General features: G+C 32.6%; 1 protein-coding gene across 3 annotated transcripts in view; it reads left to right on the top strand.

Annotated features, from left to right (window-relative positions):
* Positions 1–15,020, top strand: part of METTL25 (methyltransferase like 25) — a 123,206-nt gene that overhangs the window by 61,631 nt on the left and 46,555 nt on the right. For all 3 annotated transcript variants that reach the window (XM_078338070.1, XM_002752802.5, XM_009004310.5), the window contains exons 6-7: positions 8,455–8,549; positions 12,490–12,519. In XM_078338070.1, coding sequence (XP_078194196.1) covers positions 8,455–8,549; positions 12,490–12,519 — 125 coding nt within the window. The remainder of the gene's footprint in view (positions 1–8,454; positions 8,550–12,489; positions 12,520–15,020) is intronic.

Genomic DNA, 15,020 nt, shown 5'->3' on the forward strand with positions numbered 1-15,020 from the left:
TTTAAGAAGAAAAAGGGAGGGGAAAACACATATCAGGTAAGAATTGTTCATTGAAACTAAAGAATATTTAGCCATGAATTGAGTGGCCCGTGTTAAATACTCAATAAATATATATCAGATAAAAAATCTAAATTAAAAGTGGAAACAGCAAAGCGTGAAATGCAGCTGGCAAACTAGGCACAAGCAGATCTTGTAGAATTTTGTTAATCATATTAAGGAATGGAGTCTTAAAAGGAGAAAAACGATTTGTTAAGATGAAGAAGGATTTGTTAAAAAAGTGATCTGATGAGGTTGAAATTTATTTATTTTTTATTTTTGTTTTTTTAATTTATTTTTTGTAGATGGAGTCTCGTTCTGTTGCCCAGTGGTGCAATCTTCTGGGTTCAAGTGATTCTCCTGCCTCAGCCTTCCCAGTAGCTGGGACTACAGGCATGTGCCACCATGCACAGATAATTTTTGTATTTTTGATAGAGACAGGGTTTTGCCATGTTGGCCAGGTTGACCTGACCTCAGGTGATCTGCCCACCTTGGCCTCCCAAAGTGCTGGGATTACAGGGGTGAGCCACCTTGTCCAGCTATGGTGAGGTTTACACAGTTTTAAAATATCATGGTTGCAGAATTGAGGTTGGAATAAAAGGGTACAAGAGTAGATGTTGACACACCCATCAAGAGACTATTGTAGCACAACAGGTAGTTTGGAACTGGTGGAAATAGAGAATTGATAGATTTGAGGAATATTTAGGAGATAAACAGGAATTTCTAAAACAAACTATGAATGAGAAAGTGTCGAAGACATCTAAATTTTTTGACTTGCGTAAATAAATAAATATTAGTGCCAGTTACATGAAACTTCATGAGATCTAGATTTGTATTATGAAGTTAGTTTTATTTTAGACATGCTGATTTTAAGGTGCCAGTGAAATATCTATTTGGAAATGGTGGTTAGGGTATTGATAATGCAAAACTGGATCTCACAGAAGAGTATAAGAATGTAGATGTAATTTAGGAGTGGTAGTAGGTTGATTAATGTCTCCCCAAAAGTCATGTTTATGAACTTCAGAATATGGACTTATTTGAAAACCGGGTCTTTGTAAATTTAATTAGTTAAGATGGGATCATCATACTGGATTGGGCGTGCCCTAAATCCAATGATTAGTATCCTAGGAGAGAGCACACAGAGAGAAAACTGCCATGTAAAGACAGGTAGAAAATGACAAGGATTACCAGTAATCACCAGAAACCAGGTAATGGAAGAGACGATGAAGTATTTTTCCCTAGAAACTTCAAAGGGTCTGTGGCCTAGCCAACAGCTTGATTTTGGACTTCTGGCATCCAGATTTGTGAGAGAATAAATTTATGTTGTGTTAAGCTATCCAGTTTGTGGTTATTTGTTACTGCAGCCTGAGAAATCTAATACGATAATTATCATTGTGTATTGAGGTATAGATAAGTTATCCTAGAGAAAGAATATAGTTAGGGGAATAGTATAGATAGTGCACTGGTTACAAATTGGCTATCAGTGACAAAGGGAGCTCACAGACTAATTGTGGGCAATTTGGGTAATCTTATTATGCCCACCTTGTGATTTAAAAAGCAGTAGGACCCAGAAAATGTGATACTTGGTTACCATACAAATGGCTTCATACCTATTACAGTCTACCTGCCATTTTATAAATGTGTTTAACCACTGCAGGTATTTGAGTTTGTGAGCCTTTGTTCAAAGAAAGTATTAAAACTATGTGGGAGTGGTAGGACAAAACCACAGGAACACTTCATAGCCAGATAGAAAGTAATGAGTCAGCAAGGGAGTATAAAAAGAATTAAGGCCACAAATAACAGAGAATGATATCACGAAAGCCAGATGAAGAGATTGTTTAAGGAAGGGGTATCCAAAGTTTCCGGAAATCTACAGTGAGTATTTTTTAACCCACTGGGTGTGTTATCATAGATTACAGTGTTGGAGGAAACAAGGGCTGCTGTTTACAAGGTTAATGTGTGTGTTTTAGAAAGATAATATTGCTGTTAGTATGAAAGACGGGCAAGAAAACCAAAACAATGCAACAAAATTTAATGAGTAGGTATTGCATTACCAAGTTAGTAGCTCATGAAGACTGAATATGACAAAGAAGTATCACTAAGAAGATGTATGTATAAGAGTTTAGAATAATGAAAAATGGTTCTAAACTTTAAGCTTGTTTAATTAGGTGGATAATGATATTAACACAAGAAGGGATAACTAGTACAGTCTTTAAAATGAAGAGATTATTGTTTCTAAAGCTTGCAAGAAATACTAAGAAATAGGATAGAAAACAAGAGACTTCATCTATTCCAAAATTATGGAAGTGAGGCTGGAGGAAAGCAGCTTGATTCACGGATAAAGGGTGAATAATGCTCAATTTGATTAGATTTGAATGTGAGTATATGTACACAAAGAGAAGACTGATACATCAAAGTAGTTTATTTAAGAGCTTCAGTCTTCACTGCAGTCAGAATGAAACTAATGAAACAGATTCTGAAGATAATATTGAAGATTTACATACAAGGCTTTGATGTTGAGGATTTACTGCCTCTTTATCAGTTGTTTGCACTTAACTCCATTAGAAAAAGAGCAAAGGTATGAGGCCACTGTGATCTAAACCGCAGAGGAAACTGTTAATGCAGATTCAGAAAACTTCAAGATGGTTGTGTAACCTCATGGTGTCCTGAGGAGTGGTGTGTTTTAATACAGCCTTGAGCCAAGGCTGGCATTTTCTATAAACTGTGCTAGTATCTTAAAAGTTCCTAGGTGTTTTGGTTAGGAATTCAGGGAGCCAGGTGCATCAAGTAAGACTGCCATTCTGTCCTTCATGCATTGTTAAATATGTAAGAGGAACCTCTTTTATACATGGGTTGAGTACCCTCTGTCAGCCTTTGTTGTGGTGGTAGTCACTTTATGAGCTCTAAGAAAGACCAAAACCCTCCTTCAGCCTAATAATCTTCATCACCACAAGTCAGGAAATATACTTGAAGTAAGACCATCTTTTATTATGCTCCACTTCTCCAATGACAGCCCCATGAGCTCCATGTGTGATGACTCCCTTGCTGGCTTCTGTCAGTATCATCTGGAGACAACAGGGAATCCAGGAATTCTGTGTTTCTCTGCCCATATCTTCCGATTATCACCAGAAATCAATTGGGAAGCACAGAACTCTGTTCCCCTGCAAAATTTTTCACCTCACCTTCCCTCCACCACACTTAGAGCTTCACCACTTTGTCTCTAGATTCTCAGGGCTAATCCCATCATGCCTTTTATCCCTATTCATATCAGCTACCACCAGACCCCGAGGACTTGCGGCTCATTTCTTCCTTCCAAGACCCTAATCAAAGGCTTCTCCATAAGCCCCTGGTTTTGACTAAGTTTCCCATTTGCTGGAATTTGCAGTCAGTCATTATCAAAATTGCCTATATATTTTCCCTCTTCTCTGAAAGTTTCTTTATTTTCTCACCTAATCAAAACCTAACTCTTGCAATGAAGCACACTACCATACTCTTCAAGCAGTGGATGTCTTTCCCACATTCCTTGTGTGGAATAAACCTCCTTACTTCTCATTGCTAACTGTAGACTGTATGTGTTATCTAATGCTGTGAAAGAAATCACCCCAAACTCAATAGCTTATAGTTACAATAATTATTTCTTATCTCTCATAGTTTCTGTGGGTCAAGAATTTGGAAGTATACTTGGCTGTGGATTTCTTGTATTAGTTTTTTTCTTCTAATAATATACCCTTTCCAATAGAGTATATTTTTTAGATATACTGTACCCCTTTCAATCTAATATTCAGTAGTATTTTTTCCAGTCCAAGTTTTCTTTAGATTATCACTGAGGGAAAAACCTCTCTGCCTATTTTCAAAAAGGAGATAAGCCTTTTTCCTGGCAGCCTAAGGTAAATCACAGAGCAGTGATGGCCTACTAATTATACCTTTCATTACACATCAATTGTTTTTTGGATTTTTTTCATGCTCTGCACTATGTTGGCTTTCATCTCTTCTTCTTCAAGTGTTACAACTTTGTTTGTTTGTAGGTATTTGGTTAGGATATTAGAAGAAGTTAAAAAAATTGCAATCTATCCATCTAACAAAGGGCTAATATCCAGAATCTACAAAGAACTTAAACAAATTTACAAGAAAAAAAAAACCATCAAAAAGTGGGCAAGGGATATGAACAGATACTTTTCAAAAGAAGACGTTTATGCAGCTAACAAACTTATGAAAAAAGATTCATTATCACTTGTCATTAGAGAAATGCAAATCAAAACCACACTTAGATACCATCTCACACCAATTAGAATGGCGATCATTAAAAAATCTGGAGATAACAGATGCTGGAGAGGATGTGGAGAAATAGGAACACTTTTACATTGTTGGTGAGAGTGTAAATTAGTTCAACCATTATGGAAGACAGTGTGGTGATTCCTTAAGGATCTAGAAATAGAAATACCATTTGACCCAGCAATCCCATTACTGGGTATATACCCAAAGGATTATAAAGCATTCTGTTTTAAAGACACATGCACATGTATGTTCGTTGTGGCACTGTTTACCATAGCAAAGACCTGGAACCAACCAAAATGCCCATCAATGATAGACTGGATAAAGAAAATGTGGAATATATACACCATGGAATACTATGCAGCCATAAAAAAGTATCAGTTTATGTCCTTTGCAGGGGCATGGATGAAACTGGAAACCATCATTCTCAGCAAACTGACACAAGACCAGAAAACCAAATACCACTTGTTCTCACTCATAAGTGGGTGTTGAACAATGAAAACACATGGACACAGGGAGGAGAACATCACATACTGGGGCCTGTTGGGGGTTGGGGGAGCTAGGGGTAGAGGGATTGGATAAGGATATCATTCCAAGAAATACCTAATGTAGATAACGGGGGGATTCAGCAAACCACCATGGCATGTGTATACCTATGTAACAATTCTGCACAAACTACACATGTACTCCAGAACTTGAAGTATAATTAAAAAGAAAAAAGAAAAGTTAAAGCATACCTAAAAAAACTGCTAGTCAATTATCATTTCAAGTTGTGAGATATTCTCTATTTTGTTTTTGGAGAATAAATATATCCTACTGGAAGCTCAGTTTTTAAATTTTGTTTCATATTTCATTAAATCTTTTTCTCATGGCATGCTTCTTTATTAGATTTAGATCTCTGCTCAAGTAGCACATCCTCAGAAAAAGACTTCTGTGTTAATTAGAAAAGAGGTAGTTAAGTACTGTGCCATGAATGTTTTATGGTTATTCCTGAGATACGGTTTTCTTTGTTCCCTGAGTTTTTCCTGTGACCACAGTCATCCTCATCTGTTTATTCTTGTGTGATATACAAATTTTGCTATACTCCAAGAGTGCTGAGCTATAAAACGTTTGGCAAACATTAGGTTAAGATGAAGATTTAAATGTAAAATGGATTTAGAACCAAAGTAACAGTGACTATACAAGACACAGGAACATGTATATTTCAATCCAGAGACCAACAAGTAGAGCTTCTCTAGAAGCTCTGAACCAAAAAGTCTTATAAGAATCTAGGATTCTTCTATTTCTTTGCACTACTCTCTACTGCTCTTATTTGCATGGTCTTAGTTCGCTTGGCACCATGAACACATTCCAGACAGAAAAGAAATGAAGTAAGCAGGTACGGGTAGAAAGTGTGGGTGAAAGAGCATACCCCCCATCCCTTTTAAGTATACAATCTAGAATTTGCATATAGGATTTCTGCCCACATTCAATTGGCTACAACCTAGTCTTGTAGGTATCCTAGTAGTTGCATGGAAATCTGAGAATTGTAGCCTCTAATCTCAACATTTGAGTGCTCTGTTATTGCAAGGAACAAGGAGAGAATGGATGGGGAAAGGGGGAACTAGCGGTTTTATTGCTTAGGAATAAAACAGTTTGAATAAAATAGCACAGCCCCATGTCTCTAGCCCTTCACTTTTTGCAGTGAGATCAGTTTTTTTTTCTTTTTGTCAGAAAAATAAAATACTTATTGTAACCCTTTCATTTAAAAATAATAATGTCTCAGTTGAATAATAAAACCTTCAATAAAACCCAAACCACTGTTTGAAGTCATCTTGGAAATAGAAGTAGCCCAGAATCCCTGGAACTTGAATAGGCTGCAAGGGCTCTATGAGTCCTATACAACTGTAAGTGAAATTGTTTGTTAATGCACATTTATATAGCTTGGTGGTTAAGAGTATAAGTTCTGGAGTCAGATTGCCTGAGTTTAAATTCCAGCACTGCCTTGTGCTAGATTTGTAAGTAAGGCAATTTATCTAACCTGTCTATTCTCAGTTTCCCTCTCTGGAACATGAGAATAATACTATACCTACTTCACAGAATTGTTCTAGGAACTGAAGCTGGTTAATACATTTAAAGGACTTACACTAGTGTCTCAACATTAAGTTCTGTGTATATACTAGCATTTTCATTGATAAATAATATTTGTACATATTTTGGGGTATGTGTGATATTTTGATAAATGCATAAAATGTATAATGATCAAGACAGGGTATTCAGGATATCCATCATCTCAAGCCTTTATCATTTTTGTGTACTGGGATATTTCAAATCTTTTCTAGTTATTTGTAAATATACAGTATATTGTTGTTAACTGTAGCCACCTACTGTGCTATTGAATATTAAAACTTATTCCTTCAATTCAATTGTATGTTTGTACCAGCGAATCTACCTTTCTTTATCCACCTCTCCCCGAAACACACATACTCCTCCCATACTCTGGTAACTATCATTCTACTCCCTATCTCCATGAGGTAACATTTTTAGCTGTCATATATGAGTGAAAATGTGTGATATTTGCCTTTCTGTGCCTAGCTTATTTCACTTAATACAGTGATTTCCATTTCTACCTATATTGCTGCAAATGCAGGATTTTTTTTGGACCAAATAGTATTCTATTGTGTTTATAATACCACATTTTCTTTATATCTATTCATCTTTTGATGGATACTTAGGATGATTTCACCTTTGCTATTGTGAATAGTGCAGCAATAAACATGTGATTGTAGATATCCCTTTGAGATATTGATTGTTTTCCTTTGAATAAATATTCAGTAATGGGATTTCTGGATTGTATGTATGGTAGTTCTGTTTTTGTTTTTGTTTCTTTTTTTTTTTTTTTTGAGAAACCTCCATATTGTTTTTCATATGGCTATATGATTTGCATTTCCCTGATCATTAGTGATATTCAGCATTTTTTCATATAGCTGTTGGCCATTTGTATGCCATCTTTTCAGAAATGTCTATTCAGATCCTTTGGCTATATTTTAATTGCATTATTGAATTGTTTTGCTGTTGAGTTGTGTATTTGTATTATTATTTATATTCCTGGGGGGGGGGAATGGTCCGTATCTTCCATCTGATTTTCAGTAGGGTCTATTATAAATTTTAATTTAATACCTGAAAGAAACCTTTTTTTCAGGCTGTGATTGTAAAATTTAAACTTGTTCTGTTTTAATCAAAATTTATCTGTTCAGACATTTATTGTCTGGTACAAACATTTATTTAGTTGAATCTATCCCAATTGCATTTTCTTATAAAGCAGTTTTTTTGTTTTTATTTTATTTTACCTTTTATGATATAACAGAAATTTGTATTTATGTTTATCTCAACTTTCTTTTACTTGTCACTTTTAAAAAAAAGATAAAAATTTACAGGCTTTAATTTAAAATTGAAATTGCTTTCTTTTCCTTTTCAAAAACCCTATGGAACTAATAGTTCTACATCAGGAATTTGAACATCACCGCATTGCATGTGTAACTGTGTAAGTTAGGCAGTAGATATGTGATTAAGTAATGAACATTGAATGTTGTTCTTATTGTAAAATATAGGTGCAATTGAGCCAAACTGGGTCATAGTTGAAAATATTACAGTCTCTTAATATAATGAAAAAATAGCCTGTACAGCTGTTCTTTTTCTGAAATGGGAACATAGTGGCCAAAAAAATTCTGATGCTTCAACATTGTTAGGAATGAATTCATATTGTTCTATAATAAATTGCCAAATGTCAATGTAAGTCACTTTTTAAAAAAAAGTCAGGTTGGCAATAAATTTTCAGTATTTCATTGCTTGTCTCTTATAGTTAACTGAATATCAAGAGTATTTGCATTTTAAATTGCTAAATCTTAGAGAAATTGTTTTGGCAAATTGGTTGGTACCAGACTTGGAACTTAAACACAAAGCAGCTGTGTTGAGCAAATACCATTTTCATAACATTAGTATGCTTTCAATTAACAAACTGGAATGAACTGTTAAACATCACCATTTCCATGTTTAACTACTGTTTAACTTTCTCAGCGACTGATTTGCTTTCTCAGTAGATTATTTATCTTAACTGAAAATGGAAGAATTTTATTTAAATAATTCATATTTTTCCTGCATCTGCAGAATGTACTCAGGAAAAGTGGGGATTTCCAATGTGCCGCTATTTAAAGGAAGAGAGATGGTGCTGTGGTCGTAATGCCAGAATGTCAGCATGTTTGGTATGGTTATATTTTTTCCTGGAATAACAGCTTTATCCAGATGTTGCAGAATTTATTATTTTGGGCTAGTATTATATATTCAATGCCAAAGTTTGCAGAACAGCCTCATTAATGCTTTTGTGCATTGGAAATTATAAGAAAAAAATGGCTTGCCCTTTAAACAATATCCACTCTACATGCAGTGTCATAACAAAAGTTATATATAATCTAATTATTCTATAAAAATAATGTAAAGCTCCGTGGTTTGTGTTTCTTTATAGCAGATCATTTTGTTTCCTAAATCTTTATAGATGGGAAAAATATTAAGCTAACTGGGAGATGAAGTAACTATCTAATTAAATGAAGCATTTATTATGCTGCATTTGACTAGTGCCCTCAGATCTAAAACAGTCTGGCCCATAATGTTCTCTGTTCATGGCACTATGTCACTTTACAAAGAAATGATTCCAATAATGTAAGTGATTTTTGTGTTTTCAGAAATTTAAAATACTGTAGCTATGTAGGATTAATAAATTTAGAGATCTAAAGTACAACGTAAGGACTATAGTTAATATTGTATTATATAATGGAAATGTACGAGTAGATTTTAGGTGCTCTTACTGCACATACACACAAAAGGTAATTATGTAAGATGGTGGATATGTTGTTAATAACATATCTATCTAGATACAGATGCTTCTCAGCTTATGATTGGGTTATATCTTAGTAAACTCTTCATACATTGAAACTATCTTGACACAAAAATGCACTTAATACACATAACTTACCAATATCAGAGCTTAACTTAGACTACTTTAAACATGGTCAGAACACTTACATTAACCTACAGTTGGGCAAAATCATCTAACACAAAGCACGTTTTATAATGAAGTATTGAATATCTTATGCAATTTATTGAAAACTATATAAAAAGTGAAAAATGGAATGGTTGTATGAGTGGTCAGAGTTTAGTATCTACTGAATGCATATCACTTTTGCACTATCACAAAGTTGAAAGTTGGGAACCATCCATCTATCTATCTATCTATCTATCTATGTATTAAAAATCACATTGTACAGTTTAAATTTATACAATAAAAATTTTAAGAAAATAAAAAATAAAATACAGTTGATTAAATAATATGTTTAATGTCCAACTGCAAAGTAAACTTATTCTTTTAGAGTCCATTATTTCTATGCTTTTGTTACATAGCAATGTAAGAAATAGTGTGCCAGTGTTCTAAGTTATATTTACTAGAATTATCTTAGAAATGTATTTATGCTAACATACTAGTTTCCTTTTGTAGCCCCATTTAAACTACTTTTCTGAAATTTGTCTTGTTCTCTCACTCTCTAGTAAATGGTACTTGTTCAAGGTCTTGTTAGAATGACAGGTTCTTCTTGTGATAACTTGAGCATCAAAATGCTGTAGCTAGTGTTATACCCTTGAAGTAATAAATTGAAAGTCTTTTTAAAGCGAATCTAACTAGCCTCAGAGAAAAGACCTCAAGATATTGGCATCACGGACTTACAGTGTAACAAGATAGATCTATCCCTTTGTGGTGAGACCCACAACCAACAGTCTTCACTCGTAAGCAAAATACTTCTAATCCGATTTATGTCATCCTCATTTTAATTACTAACTGAAAGCCAAGAGTCAATAGATATCTAAGGCAAGTCCAACAAAAAAAGAGAGATTAGATTTTAAAGAAGGAAAAAAAAAACAACTGGGAAGAAATGTAGATGATCTAAAAGGAAAGAACTGTGTAATATCCCTTAGAAAGTCAAAATAATATATTGTATCCATAAAAAAATAATGATTTCTATTAAGCATTCAAAGAACCAAAAAGAAGACTTTGGAAAATAAATTCTGTAAATATAGAATTAGCAGACCATGCTAGTCCTGACCAATGTCAGCTGCCCATGGAATGCCCTACTCCTTAGCTCCATCTCAACCCATGTCCCCCTTGACTTATTTTTTCGATTCCAAAGTAATGCTGGAAAGTGTAAGAACAAATTTTTTAATATATCTTATTTTATTACCTTTTGCTTCATAACTGACATTTTTTACAAATATTCAAAGCTTAAACAGGACTCAGAGAAATTGTTTTGGCAATTTCTTGGTAATATCTTTTTTTTTTTTTTAAAGATACTTTTCTGGGGAATGCTTTCAAATAAACAGTTATGGATACTAACCAGACACAAAATATTAATTAAATTTGAGCAATCTCATTAGCATACCTTAAGCCTGATAAAACTTCTAAATTATTCCAGACTAGTATGAAATGAATACTTAGTATGATTTCTTTATCCTCTTTGTCAGTGTTCAAGAACAGTATTAATGTTTGCAAAACACTTTGTACCACCTACCTGATTATCTCTTATTATGTAATAAAAATTTCTTATTTCTGTTTCTAAATTAAACTCATCAGTAACACATACCAAAAGCAGTCCTGGGCTATATGATATTTTTATTAACACCAAATCACCTTTTTAAAGACTCTTTTTTTTTTTTTAATTCAGTTCAGCTTTTAAGAAAATTTATAACAAAAATTTAATCTGAAATTGGCACAAGGAATACCCTCAATGAAAATTCCTTATTATCTTCAGTGCGAAATGTGTTCTGAACCTGTTGCTGTTTAACATAATATGAAAATTGTGTAATAGCTGTCTACTGTATTCATAACATTCTACTTGACTCTAGATGTTCAGTGAAGGTATCCTTCAAGTAAATGGGAAAATTACATTTTTTTTCTTCAAACCATTTCTGTGAAGCCAGTTTTCATGCAGTGAATTCTTTTTCCTACCAACTCTACATGGTGTGAGGACATGAGAATAAAGCAGGATTCAAATAACAAGTTTTTAGTTGTTCAGTTTTTTGCTAACTAGCTATGCAACTTGAGGAAAGTTACTTGTCAGTGATCTTGTGTATCTGCAAAAATTGCTCTTATAAAAAGATAATCTGTAAATTATCTTTTCATTTTAAAAGTGTTTGATTTAGCTATGAATAAACAGTTTCATTTATAAAAATCTAAAGACCTGAAGCAAATATGGGTATTTTAAATTTGAGTAGCAAGTATATGCACATCTCTTATACAAGTATTACTTTTCTGTGTTTGAAATATTTTCTAATTTAAAATTTTTAGATTAAATTTTAAATTTTAAAAATCAAATTTAGTTTAAAAATTATATATATGTAGAATTATGTCTAAAAACTCAGTTTCAGAAGTCTGTTCCTTATTTAAATTATGACAAATCTTTCATATGTTTTGAATTATGAGTATTTATTAGAAATGTTAGGAAATATTTTGTAAAAATATGTTTTGAATTTTAAATAAATACAAATGTGAAAACTAGTATATATGAAATTGTAACAATACATGTTACTTTCTCTTTACCTGGCACTTGATCATATGTGAATTTGATTTGAATTTTTGATCACACAGACCAAAAATACATATAGTTTTCTAAAATAGGTTTTTGATTGTAGTCTAGGTTACTTTGTTTACTAAAATATGAAATCATATGTTTATTAAAATTATAAGAAAATATGTTAAAATATATAAGTACATCTATGTCTGTATATGTGCATAATAATAATTTTGGATTTATTTGGTTGTTTTAGCTGCACTAAAAATGAGCCAAGAATGTGTCATTTCCTTGCTTTCCTGTTTCCTAATTTCTTCTGAAATTCAAGGACTGTGTATGATTAGAATTGACATTCAAGGATATGTGTTTGTGTATATGACACACATCCATTATAAAATAGCTCTAAATTACACAAGCATACTAGTGAACATTCTTTAATGATACTAACACTGTTAAGTGCATAAACTTACATGTTATCACATAATTAATCTTTCTAAATGTCAGTTTTACAAACTCTTATACAGTGTGTTTATAAACCTTAGAAGATAAGACTCAATATATCAGCAGTCTGTTTTTTTGTTTTCCCTTTAAGGCATTGGAGCGGGTTGCAGTTGGCCAAGGGGTAAGTAAGAGTGTTTAACTGATGAACACTCTAATTTTTCTCTCAAGTACTCTTCATACTTGACCTGCTGATGAACTTAAAATCTAATGGAATTTAATAAATATCTTGTCCCAGATGCATATTCAAATTTGCGTATGTTCTGTAAGTTTACTTTAAAAGCAAAATGAACTTTTCAGAAATTTTGTTCTTTCAGGAAAATTTCTGCATTATGCTGTTATACTAACTTCTCATTTCTTCATATTAGACTAAATCATAAATATTTTTAAAGAATGCTGTTGTTGACAATTAGGTTTTTATCTGCCTAGTTCAAGCAAAAATAATCTATATTATTCAGTACACTATTTTAACTACAGTCCAGTACACATACTTCAGTTGATTGCTTGATAACTTTCTTCTTTACTGACTTGATTAGCCATTATCTGCAGAGCCAAATGGGTTTGCACTTAGAAATAAAAGTTAAATATAATCCTCAAAATATCCATGTAATTGTCTTATTGTTTACCTTGTGTTCAGGAAACATTAAGAATTTTTTAACAGTTTTTTTAACCCTTTCATAAAATTTTTAAATTTAACCTAATGTTTAGAAATCTTTCTTTTGCTTTTGTTCAGGGAACATTAATATGTCAATTTGAATTGTGTAAAGTATAATTTTAAAAATAATTTTAATAACAATTTTTTACTGAGTGATTACTCTGGATCAGGAACTTTGATAAGCATTTTGTGTGTAGTTTTCTTTTTGGTATAGTCACTTTGTCTATCTTAAAATTGATAAAATCTGGTTCTTTTGAAGGCATTAGCATTAGAGCCTATCATTTGAGTTGGGGGACTTTAGGTGTGTGGGACTTTAGTTACAAACTGCTGGTTTGCATCATGTCTTTATCACTTACTAGTTAATGACCTTGGACACATGTTGTAATTTCTCTGTAGCTTAATTTCTTTATCTGTAAAATAGAAAAAAAAATAGGAGTAATAATAATACCTTTCTATAGGGTTGTGAGGATTAAGTGAATGAAAAATGTAAAATGCTTAAAACAATATCTAGCATATAGTAAATGCTCAATAAATGTCAACTGTTGTTGCTGTTACAGATAATTAATAATTATGATCATGAAAATAATAGCTAAATTTGACACAGAGCTTAAAAGTACTGTTTAAAATACTGTTTAGAAAATTTTCTCATCAACTGAGGTAGTAAATACATAGCACCATATAGTATGTACTCTTATTATCCCATTATACACATGAGAGACTGTAAGGTAACAAAGACTGAGACTTGAATCTGAGTATGGAGTTCAAGCTCTTAACTACTATACTACATATTAACTTAATGGTTTTCTAGAGGTCTAGGAAAAAAGAAAGAGCTTTTATCATCATACTCCAATGCATTACTGTGGTGTTTCTTAGTTTTACAAGTGTTTGCTCATACTTACACTCGTCAGTTGGGTATTATCCTAAACCTACATGAGAATTATATGTAGCAAAAGTTTAATAGTGTGTTCTAGTTCCCTTAATTAATTGCAGAGCCTTGACTTCCAACTTAGTGCTCTTTCCACTAGACCTGTAAAATGCATGTCTGATACACATGCTTTAAGGGTGTACAGTTTGTGTTCTCCCTCATTTCAAGAATGCATTAAAGTGTAAGTTAATCTATCACTTAAGTGAAATAAACTCTGAGCCATGTCCAGTTTATTCTTGAAATAGTCAGGCACAGACTGTTCAGGAGATACTGATTCCCTTCCCACTTACGTATCTGTATTTACCAGGATAGATGGTCCTAGTTATTCCAGGAATGCACATTTGAAGGCATTTTATAACCTCTTCCCTTTCTCTTAGGAAACATCTGTAAAGCTCTTATTTACTCAGAGTAACTTGGGAATGATGACTTACTCTGTTCTGCTGTATTTTTGTGTGTGTGCATTCCATGTTTTTATGTTCTCTTGTTTAAAATGCACTTTTTGTTCTTTTTGGTTGTATTTTACAATCATTTTAATAACAATGTAACTTTATTTCTAAATCTTGATACCATTTAATGTAATTTGTTCAAAGGCATGAGAAAGAAGAGTTTTAAACTACTTTTAGGTGTTTCATATAAAATTAAACTTATCTATTATAGCTAGTCAAACAAAAAGTTAAGAACATTTTAAGCCATTTATAGTACTTATATTTCAATTCATGCAAGAGTAGATTTTCCAAAGTGGCTTTGAATTTCAATAAAATTTTATAAGAATAGGTGTTAATATATGAAAATATATTATGAGATAAATGAAAGGATTTTTAAGGTAATGGGGGACAGATGATAAGGTAGAGATTTTGGTGCTGTAGAAAAGAGTTACTCAAGATGAGAAAATCTCAAATGGAAAATATATCCAGAGATTAAGAAATTCTAAATGAAATGTCTTGGTGTAATTTGTAAGGAAAGGAAAACTTTGAAATCAATAGTTTTTGTCTCAAGTGAAGGCATTTGTGACAACTTTGAAAAGAGATTTGATTGATTGATTGAT

This window comes from Callithrix jacchus, chromosome 9, assembly GCF_049354715.1.
Source record: "Callithrix jacchus isolate 240 chromosome 9, calJac240_pri, whole genome shotgun sequence".
NCBI lineage: Eukaryota > Metazoa > Chordata > Mammalia > Primates > Cebidae > Callithrix > Callithrix jacchus.